The 12,261-nt window shown below is 38.4% G+C and overlaps 1 protein-coding gene across 3 annotated transcripts; it reads left to right on the top strand.

Annotated features, from left to right (window-relative positions):
• Positions 1-120: 120 nt before the first annotated feature.
• On the top strand, positions 121-11,016 carry LOC114480568 (cyclin-dependent kinase-like 3). 3 transcript variants are annotated; one of them, XM_028474813.1, is made up of 10 exons: positions 121-846; positions 2,881-3,104; positions 4,786-4,980; positions 5,488-5,672; positions 5,750-5,862; positions 5,945-6,084; positions 6,635-6,723; positions 6,797-8,455; positions 10,146-10,233; positions 10,305-11,016. In XM_028474813.1, exons 2-10 carry the CDS (start codon positions 2,937-2,939, stop codon positions 10,419-10,421), a joined length of 2,754 nt encoding a protein of 917 aa, XP_028330614.1. In that variant the 5' UTR covers positions 121-846; positions 2,881-2,936; the 3' UTR covers positions 10,422-11,016. The 3 variants fall into 3 exon arrangements, with proteins under 3 accessions (XP_028330614.1, XP_028330615.1, XP_028330612.1); XM_028474814.1 differs by having other exon boundaries at positions 121-850; XM_028474811.1 differs by lacking the exon at positions 121-846 and having other exon boundaries at positions 2,138-3,104.
• The last annotated feature ends 1,245 nt before the right edge of the window (positions 11,017-12,261 follow it).

The following is a 12,261-nucleotide window of genomic DNA, read 5'->3' as shown; positions in this document are numbered from 1 at the left end:
GTTGTTGTTTTTTTTAAAATGCATTTTTGTTATTGATTTGTGTGTTTTTGGGGTTATTTTCTGTTTTTTTTGTTTTTTTGTTTTCTGTATTTTCCTGTCATTTTGTGTAATTTTGTTAACAGTTTGTGCGTCTTTGTAGCTGTTATTCAATGTGTTGTGGTTTTGTGTGTTTTCATAGTCATTTAGTTTGTTTAGGTGGTTGTTGTGTCTCTTTGTTTATCTTTTAAGAGTCATTTGGTGTTTTTTTTGTGTACTTCGTGTATTATGTTGGACATTATATTCCTCCCAACTTCTTGAGTTACAGTTTTTGGGGTTTTACTTTGTTGTTTACATTTTTAAAGAAGTTTAGTATAAAGTAAAAAATTTGAAAAAATAAATTACTTAACAATTTAATGTATCGCATTGTAAAGCAAAGTGAAATAAAGAGATGGAGATTGGAGATTTATATATTTATAGACTTTAATTAAAAATAGTTTGCTAAAAAATACGTTTTCATTTTCTACCCCTGCTTTGTACATGTTTAGATGCCCAAAATTACTTTATTTGTTTGTTTTTTAAAACGCCTTTATTTATTTATTTATTTATTTATTTTTGCCTTAAAATAATTTTACATTGCTAACGATTATTCGTGTTTATTTCGCCCGCTTTGGGAAGATTAAAATTATTAAAATATTCGCTGTGAAATAAAGGTTTCCCACAATGCAACGCGCTGCCGAGACCTCTGAATAACAGCGCGGAAAAAACACCTGGCGGGACGTTTCCTTGACAACGCGTTGAGTGACACGCACGCACACGCAGAGCAGCCCTTACTACTACGAGTGTGTTTACACGGGATTAAGGACACAAGTAAGTAAGTGTGTGTTTGACCTTCATGTTGTTGCTTTTGTTTACTAGTGAAGTGTGTTGTTGTCTTCCTCGTGCCTGCACACGTTTCATTTCCTCGTCTCCATTAGAAAATAAGAGCATCGTAGCCTAACACCAGTGCGTCTCAACCTTGGGGTCAGGACCCCATTTGTGGTCGGGAGACACTGGGAGCGGTTCGCCAGATGCCTTCTTCTATTTCTCAGTTTCAGGATGATAAATATGTTGTGTTACTGCCATATGTTCAGTCAACAAATGTTTATTGGTCGATTTATTTTTTCAAAATAAGAGATTGTTTCTTAATTAAATGAATACATTTAGTGATAATTCTAAATAAGATGTTTTCTTGTGTGCTTACAGTTGATTATTATTATTTATTATTATATATCAGAAGTGTAAAGAGCACTGATATATTCTACTCAAGTAGAAATACTGTTACATGATTAAAATTGTACTCAAGCACAAGTAAAAATAAACAGAGATGAAAGTAATGGATTACAATTACTGACATTACTTTAATTGAGTTGCTTTTGTGGGTGTATTTCCAAATCAGTAATAAATATGTTTTAAAAGAGGTAAAGTAATTTGTTTCGTTTCTACCAGACAACAATCAAATAGATCGCATCATAGCCGATCAATTAGAATAAACTTAATGTACGACACCAAAACAGCATTGATTAGAGGTTATTTTTTCAGTTTTAGAGTTCATAAATATAGCTAGAATACTTAGAGACTGAGAATTTGTTTAATTTTGAAATAAATTCATTAGTGTTTTATTTTATTTTAAAAAGAATTGTAAATTTTGACATTTTGTCTTTGTGGAAAATTCATTAAATTCTAATTGTGCAAGATTTGGTCTTTTCCTTTTTAAGTTTATTCATGAGATGTTTACTGTATGCAAGGGAACCGTACCAAGATTTATTACCAAAAATAAACATTAGGGGTGAAAATAACTAGTAACTTTTACTTTGAGTACCATTTAATTGAGCTACTTTTTGTTTGTACGTGAGTATTTTATGTATGACTTACTTGTACTTGAGTACAATTTCAATCAAGTAACAGTACTTTTCAGGCTCTAAGTATAGATACATTTATGAACCATAGGAAGTGTCTGGACTGATTAGAAATGGCACGACTAACAACATATGGATTATGTTCAATGAGATCATGAAATGAAAATAAAAATAATAATTTACTCAGTAACGGTTGGGTGTAGAAATATAACAAATTACTTCTTTTAAAATGTATTTAAGTACAAGTAAAATGACTGATTTAGAAATATACCCATAAAAGCAACTCAGTTACAGTATTGTGAGTATTTTCAAATTTCACTGTAGGGCCACAATGTATAGCTGCATTTCCATTACCGTTGGAAATAAGCAAATCTATATAGCGCAATAAAAACTGGTAATGGAAACACCTGAATTTTGAAAAAGCATTCAATTATTGCTAAAAAATTGTTTTTACGCCTTCATGAGGAGGAATTTCAGACATTTCGATATTGAAATGTGTTGCAAAAGCACTGTGGAAACACATTTTCCGCAAATACATGTCACAGAACGTGATATACCTGGTCACATGACCACTTCTCTCGGAGTAAGCATGACGCGGTGGACAAAAGTGGAGACCAGGACATTTCTTAGCGTTAGACTTAAAAAATATTAGTGCCACATTAGACGTGAAACAACAAAGGAATGCGTTAAGTGTTATCAGGAGGTTCTGAGCGTCTGTCATCCCAGGGCGAAATCTCGCAGGATGAGATTTCGCGAGAATTACGAGGTTTCTCCCCAAAACAGCCTTCAGTGGAAACACGTTCAAAGCACTATTATACTTTGTCGACATTTAGAAATATTGCTTTTATTTTGCGAAAAATCTAGAAACCCAGCTTATGACATTCCATGATTATGTTTTTTTAAGTGTGCAGGAGTAGGGGTACATCATGGTTACATCATACATGGCTTTACGTTCCACTGTTCTACACTAATCTCCTTTTGTGTATTTATGTTATGCACCAAAAAGATGGAAACCTAAGGAGAGTCCCTGGTCTTTGTGGACCTCCTCCAGCGTTTGGTCCCATGGAGCGTTACGAGTCTCTGGGCCTGGTCGGGGAGGGCAGCTACGGCACGGTGCTCAAGTGTCGGCACCGAGACTCGGGCCGACTTGTGGCCATCAAGAAATTCATGGACTCGGACGACGACAGGACGGTGAAGAAGATCGCCCTGAGGGAGATCAAGCTGCTGAGGGTATACGTAGCCGTCAATCTGTCCATCACTGAGTGAATAGAGGGTGAAACCTGAGCGAAACCAAGCGGGGACACAACCTGTCAATCACAAGGGCAGAAAAGAACAAGTTGCTAATTAGTACTAGTCACTGCCAGAGGTCGTTCAGGCCAGAGAATGAAGGGTGGGAGGGGGGCTGTCTTTAGAGGCTAATGTGATGAAAAGGATGTCTGTCTGTAGAAATGTACTAAACTAAAGAAAGATGGTGAGGAAAATCAGTGAATTAGGACTTCCTTAGACGTGGTTGTCTTGAGTCTTTGGAACTGAAATGTAGATAAACCCAAAAACAGACCAAACTCGGAGCAGGAATGGAGTAATTATTATTAGGGGTGTGAATGTGACGTTACGATACACGATTTGATTGTCACGATACAATATATCCAGATACTAAACAATGCCATATGCAGTATGTCACGTTATAGTATTTTGCAATATCAATAATTACAAATTTCACCTTTAAAAGTACAAAATGGTATGAAATACAATATATTTAATTTTTTTAAACTTGCGAGAACAAGTAAATGGTAACTAACTGTAATTCAAGCAGTAATATAAAAACAAGTGGTGTTTATCAAACTGTCAAATTACATTTTTCAAAAAAGTTTAACTTTTGCCTCTACAACAGATTCTGATTCTGTTAAGTTCTTAAATCTATATATCAATAAAAGTGCCCAGTATGTTTTATGAAAATAAATAAATCAGCTTCCAGCTAAAATGCAGTGAGGACTGAGGTAGTTTATCAAGGTCTGATGTGGTTCACTGACACCTATCTGTACGTTTTTTTGGATCGATACGATAATTGTGGGGTGAAATATTGCGATATGTTGCCAAATTGTTTTTTTCTTACACCCTTGATTATTATGGGTATCTTTATCTTTTCTCAAGCGGAAGATCTACAGTCATTATTGTTTCCCTTCTGCTGGAAAAAGTCTTATTGCATCAACTTGAAATAAAAAATAAAATAAAAACCTTCCTCCTAAACCAGACATGGTTAAAGTGACTCCAAAACACACAGTTTGACAGAAAAATACACAAGATGACTACATAAAACTGAAAAATGTAGAAGTTGACAACAAAAGCAAACAAATGGCAACAAAAACACACAAACAACATCCAAAAACCCACAAAACGAGAGAAACGTATACTAAATATTACCCAGAACACACAAACGACAATAGAATTACACAAAATGAGAGAAAAATAAGCTAAATTACACCAAAAACACACACAATAAGAGAAAAATTGACTAAATGACGGCAAGGAGACCCAACAATTACAAATATACACAAAATGACAACAAGATCCCAAGAAACAAGAGAAAAACACCTAAATGACAGTGAAAACACAAAACGACAACAAAAATGACTTTAATTCTCATAATGTGGCCCTCTTCATCAGACAGTCACATTTTTGCACCCCCGCTGTGGTAAAAATTGCTCATTTTCACCCTAAACTAACCCACAATATCCAAGAACCTTTGTGGCCAATGAATTAATGAATGTCTGATAAATTATAAGAATCTAGTGATTAAGGTCATCATTTTTAACACGTTTTGTGTGCCACGTAGCGCTCTTTGAGAGTTCTGGCTTTTCTGAGTAGAAATAATTGAGAAATGGAACTGTTTCATTTTGTTTGGACCCTGAAGCAACTGCGTCACGACAACCTGGTTAACCTCCTGGAGGTGTGGAAGCGTCGGCGTCGCTGGTATCTGGTGTTTGAGTTCGTGGACCGGACGCTCCTGGATGATCTCGAGCAAAACCCAGGTGGGCTGGACCTTAACACCAGCCGTGGCCACCTGTACCAGATCCTGAGGGCAACCGCGTTCTGCCACCAGCAGAATGTGAGGAAAAAACCATTGGACTCGTTCATAGAAACAACCAGCCAGTAACATAGTAGAAGGGAAGAGCTTTTAGGAAAATTTTGATCTTACACTCATTAAAAAGATCCTCCACTGTTTTTACCATTGTGGCCTAAATATCTTTAAAATGTACTTATTAGAAGATCTATGTCTATTTTGAACCATATTCATTTTATTAACTTTTAATGTTAAAGCTCTTTTTCACTGCTTCATTGTCTACTACCAAACCAGAGAGTTAGAATCGTCGCCCCTGCAGTCACAGATTATTTTAACTGTTTTTATCAGTGTAAATAATGCACCAAAAGTAGCTCCGACACGAATCCTCCCTCATAATAAATACAAAGAATGTTAAAGACAATGGAAAAAAGCCACAAAAATTTAAACAAAAAGAGAAAAAACGTTGTCAAACCTAATAGTAAATCACATTGTAAGCCACCAGGGGGCGATGTGCAGGTTGTTTTTTGCTACATATCCACTTCTGTCACCCAGGTCATCCATCGAGACATTAAACCAGAGAACATCCTCATCTCTCAGGGAGGTGTGGTCAAGCTCTGTGACTTTGGTTTTGCTCGCGCTGTAGGGTCGCCCAGCCAGGGCGCCGCCCACACCGACTACGTCGCCACTCGCTGGTACCGAGCGCCCGAACTGCTGGTGGGCGACACGCACTACGGAAAGTAGGTGGCTGAATGTCAGTATGTGCACTGAGTTTGTCGATGCTAACGTGCTAACATGCTAACACTGCTGGTTACAGACCCGTGGATGTGTGGGCCGTGGGTTGCTTGTTAATCGAGATGCTAACAGGTCAGCCTCTGTTTCCTGGGGACTCAGACCTTGACCAAATTCACCACATCGTCAGGTGTTTAGGTGAGAATTCTGCACTCTCTCTTTTTTTCTTTCTGTCTTTTTTTCTTTCTATGAGCTGGGCCGGTTTCTCTTTTCGTCACAGGAAACCTGATGGCCCAACACCAGGAGCTGTTTTGTAGAAACCCGGTGTTTTCTGGAGTCCGCCTGCCCGAGTGCTTGGCCAGGGTCTCATTAAAGCAACGTTTCCCTGTGATCACACCTGCTGCCCTCGATCTGGCTCAGGTACAAGAATTTACACTCAGCAAATGCTGTATTAGATACTCATGGAAAATAGGAAAAGGAAAGATTGTGTAAAAAAGTAGAGTGAAATCTGTAACAAAAAACTTGACTTTCAACACTTGACTAAATATCAGGTTCATTTGTTGAGGATAGTGAACCTACATATTTCTTGTGTGATAATAAATGAAAGTATCTAGAAAAATATGAATACATGCAAAAATGGAGATGGTGCAAGTGCGTGGCATCTAAAAAATCCTGCTCCTTGGACACGTAATAATTAGTTTGGGTAGCAATGCCTCCAAATTCAATGTATTTCAGCTTCCTTACAATTATCAGGACTTAAAAGACCTGGTTCTGATGCCACAGCACACCTTCAGAAGTTTGATGGCACCTTGATGGGTCAGAGCTGTTGTAGTGGCAAAATTATTATCAGGTTGTGAAGATGTAAAGATATTTGATGTCGTAAAGGTTCAGAAATGAAAACTTGAGAAACTGTGGAGTTCCTACATACTTCAAACTTTCCCATCAGTGACGCTTTTGTGTTGCCCCAAAGTGTTGTCTGGAAATGGATCCTGGAGAGCGAGCTCAGTGCTCCGAGCTGATGGAACATCTTCTCTTCACACATGACTCTTTCCCCGTCAGGTACGTTTCTGTGTATCACTTTTCCACGAGTCATCTCCCTTTTTAAGTTTTCTGACTTTTTTCAACTCTATAGATTTTTGGAAGAACTAAATGCAAAGATTCAAAGAGCCCAGAGAGAAAACTCTACTCTTCCCAAGATAAATAAAACTCCAAGACTAGAAAAAGAGGAGACCAATGAGCCAAACCACAAAGGAAAGAATAAGAAACCACTAGACAACATGGATGTTGACACGGACAAGGTGGATAAAACCAAAGGGAAACCTCCAACAAAGATCTCCAAATGCAATCGCAATACCTCTGAACCTTTGACGTCCACCAAACCGTTCGACAATGTAGGAAGAAAGATTCAAGGACAGTCCTTCATCAGCTGGAAAAAGAGTAAAGAAAAGTCTTCTTCCAGAGGAGGTTTAAGGAAGGATATAGGGATTTCTAAAACCCCTGTTTCCGATGCACCAAAACAGACAAAGCTAGCACATGCTGCTAAAGATAATCCCACAGAAGCAGCAATATCTAAACATGCTCAAAGGGTGACTCCAGAAAATCTAAAAGACAAAGACTGTGACAGCACAGACCACACTGGGTTGGATGGAAGTGAGAAAAACTTTATTAGAACAACAAAATCAGAGCAAGAGCTTGAAAAAAGCTGCAGCAACAAAAAGGTTTTCAAGAACTCTCAAAGTGTCCAGCTGGTCACCAAGCCCACCAACACTTCAAAACATCAAGGTGACAAAACTAAAACCACCACAGGAGAAACAAGACTCAATAGTCCGAATGTCCTACCGACAAGCCCCAAACCATCAAAGACAGTGTTCAGCTTTAATCCAAAGCCCTACAAAAACACCATGTGCTTACCCATGACTTCTTCACTAACTCCAGATCTACACTCTCAGTCCCACACAGCTTTTCAAGAGCCCATAGTCCTACAGAAGGGCTTCTCGTATCCAACCATGTCCAAACTTACCCTGGCCTCTATGGCACCATCTAAAGATGGTCTTAGCATTAAGACTAAGCACAAAACACTGAAATCCAACCTTTTGATTGAGGAAGCCACAAACAGTCTTCAGATAACCAAAGTTTCTTCCTCCCATTACAAAGAAAAAACAGTATCAGCTGAGCAACGTTTGTCCTTGACAGAGATTGTGACTGAGTCCCAAAGAGCTTTCACTTCAGATAAAACTGCTCCTCTGAAGCCTTCAGACAAGGAGAACCAAACTGATATAAATCATTCTGAATCTGCAACTACAGCATTTCATGAAGAATCAAATAAAGAAAAAAGCTCCAACAGCAGTCATTTGGCATTTGTTGTAAAGACCCTAAAAGCACACCACCCTAAACCTTTGTTTGGAGAGACTAAAATCAAATCTGGATCTTTTAGTGAACATATCGGAACCACGATGACCCCGAACGATCATAAAGCCACGAATTTGCCCCAAAAAGGAGACGCAAAAAATAATACAGCAGATTTGAAATGTTTAACTCCAGAACTTAAAATTTCCACAATAGGCATTGTGTGTCCCATTGTGGATGCTGCAGACCTGAACGAGTTTGAATTGAAGGGGCCTCCTCCATCGCCACCTCCTCCGCCGCCACCACCTTCCTCCAGTCCTCTCCTGCTCCCTCCCACCTCCACATGCCTCACCGCTTCCTTTGCTGTTGTTGGCATCGGCGGCTCTGTGGCTGGTGATCCTCATTCCCATCAAGTGGATTGTTATCCAGGGACCATTGGGCTCAGGTACCAGTTTTACCTATTCATGCAAATAACTGCCAAAAACCCCTTTAGCTTATTAGGAAAAACTCCTGGACTTCAGGTCCAAACTGATTCAGGTTTCAGTCACTTTGTGAGACTTTTGGTTGGCAGTTACTTTTTATCCCTCATATGTAGATTTGAGTTACCAAACTCCGTCACCGAGGCCACTTTTGTAAATTACAATTACTTTACATGTCAGTAACCTGTAACTTAACACTGAGCATTACAGACACAAACAAATTGACTGTGATGTATCCCTTCACTTTGGGGACCCCTATCATGAACCAGGATTCATCAATTATTCCAACGACTGCAATTCTCTGCACAAAGGTGAGAACATGTAGTGATAGTTGGCGGTGGCTCCAGCTAGTGTGGCTAAAGCCGGCTGCAGCTTCGAGCGATTGCGGACTTAAGCCACCACAAAGCCACCATTTTGTTAAAATCTGTCACCCAACAAAACAGTGGCTGAAATCCGTGTGTAACCACCTTAGCCGGACCCATCGACTGTGATCCAATTTAGTCACAACCCTTTCCACCACAAGCATAATGGTGGCCATAGGCTCTCACAAGCAGGTTGGTTTCTTCTCCTGGTTATTCTAATAGGACTTTTAAAGAAAATAACCCCAATATACCTAGTATTAAAAATTATATGTTAACAGAACTTGCAAATAAAATTCACTACCGGTGCCCTTTAAGGCAGGAATGGGATTCTACCACATTATCAACATTAATGTCAGCATTTGGAATAAAGATCAATCAGAGTTTTAATACATGAGAGAACAAAGGGTTTGGTGGTCTGCTGTGGTTGTTTTTGTATTTTTTGTTGTAAAGTGTAATTTTTTTCTCATCTTGTGTGTTTTTGAAGTTCTGTTGTGTGTTTTTGTTGTTGTTTTGTGTGTTTTTTCCTATCTTGTGTGTTTTTGGAGTAACTGTGTTTTTGTGTGTTTTTTCCTATCTTGTGTATTTTGTTAGTTATTTTTTATGCTACAAATCTAGATAATTATATCCTGGATTAATTTCTGTTAGCAGGTTTCAACTAACCAAACATTTCCTGTCAGAGAGAAGCTGTCTTTACCACAGTCGATCACAACTCGCTAATATAAGCCAAGCGTTTTCAGCCTTGCACGTACATGTTCACATGAAAGGAGTGGAGATCTGACCAATCAATAGAGAACATATCTTGTGTGTTTTTGTTGTCGTTTTGTGTGTTTTTTCTTATCTAGTGTGTTTTTGGAGTAACTGTGTTTTTGTTGTCGTTTTTTCCTATCTTCTCTATTTTGTGACTTACTTTGTGTGCATTTGTTGTTGTTTTGTGTATTTTTCCTCATCCTGTGTGTATTTGTCATTTTGTGCATTTTTGTTGTCATTTTGTGTTTTTGCAGTCACTTCATGCATTTACTTTGGGGGCCGTTTACAATTAAACTGAGGGGACGCATGTAGGCCCCCGGGCCACCAGTTGACTATGGCTGAATGCAGCTGAGCAGAAGCAAGGGACAAATTTGTAGCAATGCTGTTACAAAGGTGTGCAGCCTTCTAAATGTGTAATAATCATTTCAGTCACACAAGTGTTGAGTTTTCCTGTATCATTCTTCAGACGTTAGTCAATTAAAAAACCTCAAACACTGTCTTACTCCAGCCTACCGTTTTATTCCTAACACACCCTTGTTCTCCACAGGTTCATCGACAAGCATTTCATCAGCGTTCAAGGTCGACAGGCCCAACCATTTGTTTCCATTCTTCCAGCCGGTTCGTCACCCTTCCAGGTAGCTCCATATCTCAACATATCTTCCTCTTAGTCGTGAATGAAAACAGGCTGTGATGTTTTGTTTCTTAGGCAAACGTTACAAAAGCTCCATTGAGGACAAGAGACGGGACAAACATCCGGTTTCCTCCAGTCCACCTCCAGAACCAGAGCAATCCCACGGTACCAAAAGATAAACCATTTAAATAGATGCCAGGGGAGGAGCCAATTTGTTTGAGTTCCTCAACAACAATAAGCCACATCAGGATTTATCAAATACTGAACCCAGTGTCAATCATTTTGAAATACAAAGAAATATACAGATTTTAAAAAAAACATTGATAATATTGTGAATATTTAAAAATAGAAATTCAATTTGTGGGATTTTTTTTTTTGGATATTTGTGTTTTGGAAAAATGAAGAATTCTACAATTTGCATTTAAGAATTACAGCAATAGTATGATATGATACATGTTATATATAGGAGAGTTTTACTGCATGTGTGAATTTGGTTGGACTAAGTACTCTAAAGGACTCCTGAAGTATTTAGTGTTTTATATAATAATTCATGTTTTCTCTGTACAATTTTCTATGAACAAAATCCTCTAACATTTGGAGTTTGAGACTCTTGCGGTCCTGATTTGGCCTTTGGGCCTTGAGTTAGATACGTCCAGATTCATCTTTGTCCTTAATGGTAATAGTTAAAGACAAAATGTGGTGTCATTTCTTCATATTTTCTTAAAAATAACGATTTCTTCCAAAAAAATACCATGTGGAATAAAGCTGTTTTATTTTCTAAATGAAACTTTTGTTTGAGTTTAGTGAACATCCCAATGCATGCAACCAGAGCCGTGCCTAGCTTTGTGGGGGCCCGTTACAAGATGCTGTCTGGGGGCCCAAAGTTTGCCAATTATAAAAATATAAAGAGAGTTCTAATTCAATAAATGGACCAAAAGCTGCTGTGATTTATTAAACTTTCTACGCAACATCAAAAACAAGTATAGAGACTTTTCTAGAGATGTTTGTTTTCTCAATTTCAATCAGACGAAGTAACTTTTGTGATTTTAGGACTCGTCACTAGAGTCTTCTGAAGAAACTGAATCTTTCTTCCATTTTCCCGCCGACCTCACTCTGTTTGAAAGTGAATTGTGGTTGAAATGCAGAGCGTGTCCTTTGTTGTAGATCAGAAGCCGCTGAAGGAGGAGGCTGAGAGCAGGGTGGGCCGGGCTAGAAACCATTGGTCTGTTACTCATTGGTGCTCCTGGGTTCTTGCTTTGTTCTTTCTTTTGTGGCGTTTGGATGGCGAGCCGTTTGTGGGCTGTTGTTGTTGGTATCTGCTGAAAAATCATGTTCATAAGTGAAGTGTGTAATAATGCAAAATCTGTTGGAGTTCTGAAGGTTTAGCAACACTTACCGTAGTCATGGCGATGGAAGTCGTGGCTGTCGGGGGGCTGGTGATCGTCTCTGGTGGGTTGATGAAAAAAACGTTGCATGTGTCCACTGGAAAACCATCAATTTCTGGAAGCTTCTGTCCATGCCAGGGGGGCATGGGCTGAGCTGACGAGATAAATGTTAGGTTAGTTAGCAAAGACGAACCTTAGACAAATGTGGAGGTGTCCAAATACTACAAGCAAATTAATAAATCCCATGTATCTCATATCAACAATGGCAGGACTGGCTTTAGGTCATTGAGTGTGTGAGGCAAGGGTGGACTCCCCCCCCCCCCCCCCCCAAATACATGAAATAAAATATTTTAAGAATGAGAATAATACAATATAACACCTATAGGTATAGTGCAAATGTCCTGAGTTAACAACAATTAAAATGTTGCAAAATCTAAAACAGTGCCATCAAAAGTTGAAATAAAATATAAAAGTTTGAGTGCAAAGACATTTGTACTTTCCTGTTTGGTTTTACTAGTCAATAACAAAAATATTAAAACCAGGGAACACAATGATATTATATAGAACAGAACTAGAATTACTGCATATGCAAAAAAGGCAATGTAATGAGGGAGGTGAAATAAATCAAAGAAAATTCAATAAAATAT

This window comes from Gouania willdenowi, chromosome 18 (genome assembly GCF_900634775.1).
Source record: "Gouania willdenowi chromosome 18, fGouWil2.1, whole genome shotgun sequence".
In the NCBI taxonomy this organism is placed as follows: Eukaryota; Metazoa; Chordata; class Actinopteri; order Blenniiformes; family Gobiesocidae; genus Gouania; species Gouania willdenowi.
This window is presented reverse-complemented; position numbering and strand designations above follow the sequence as displayed.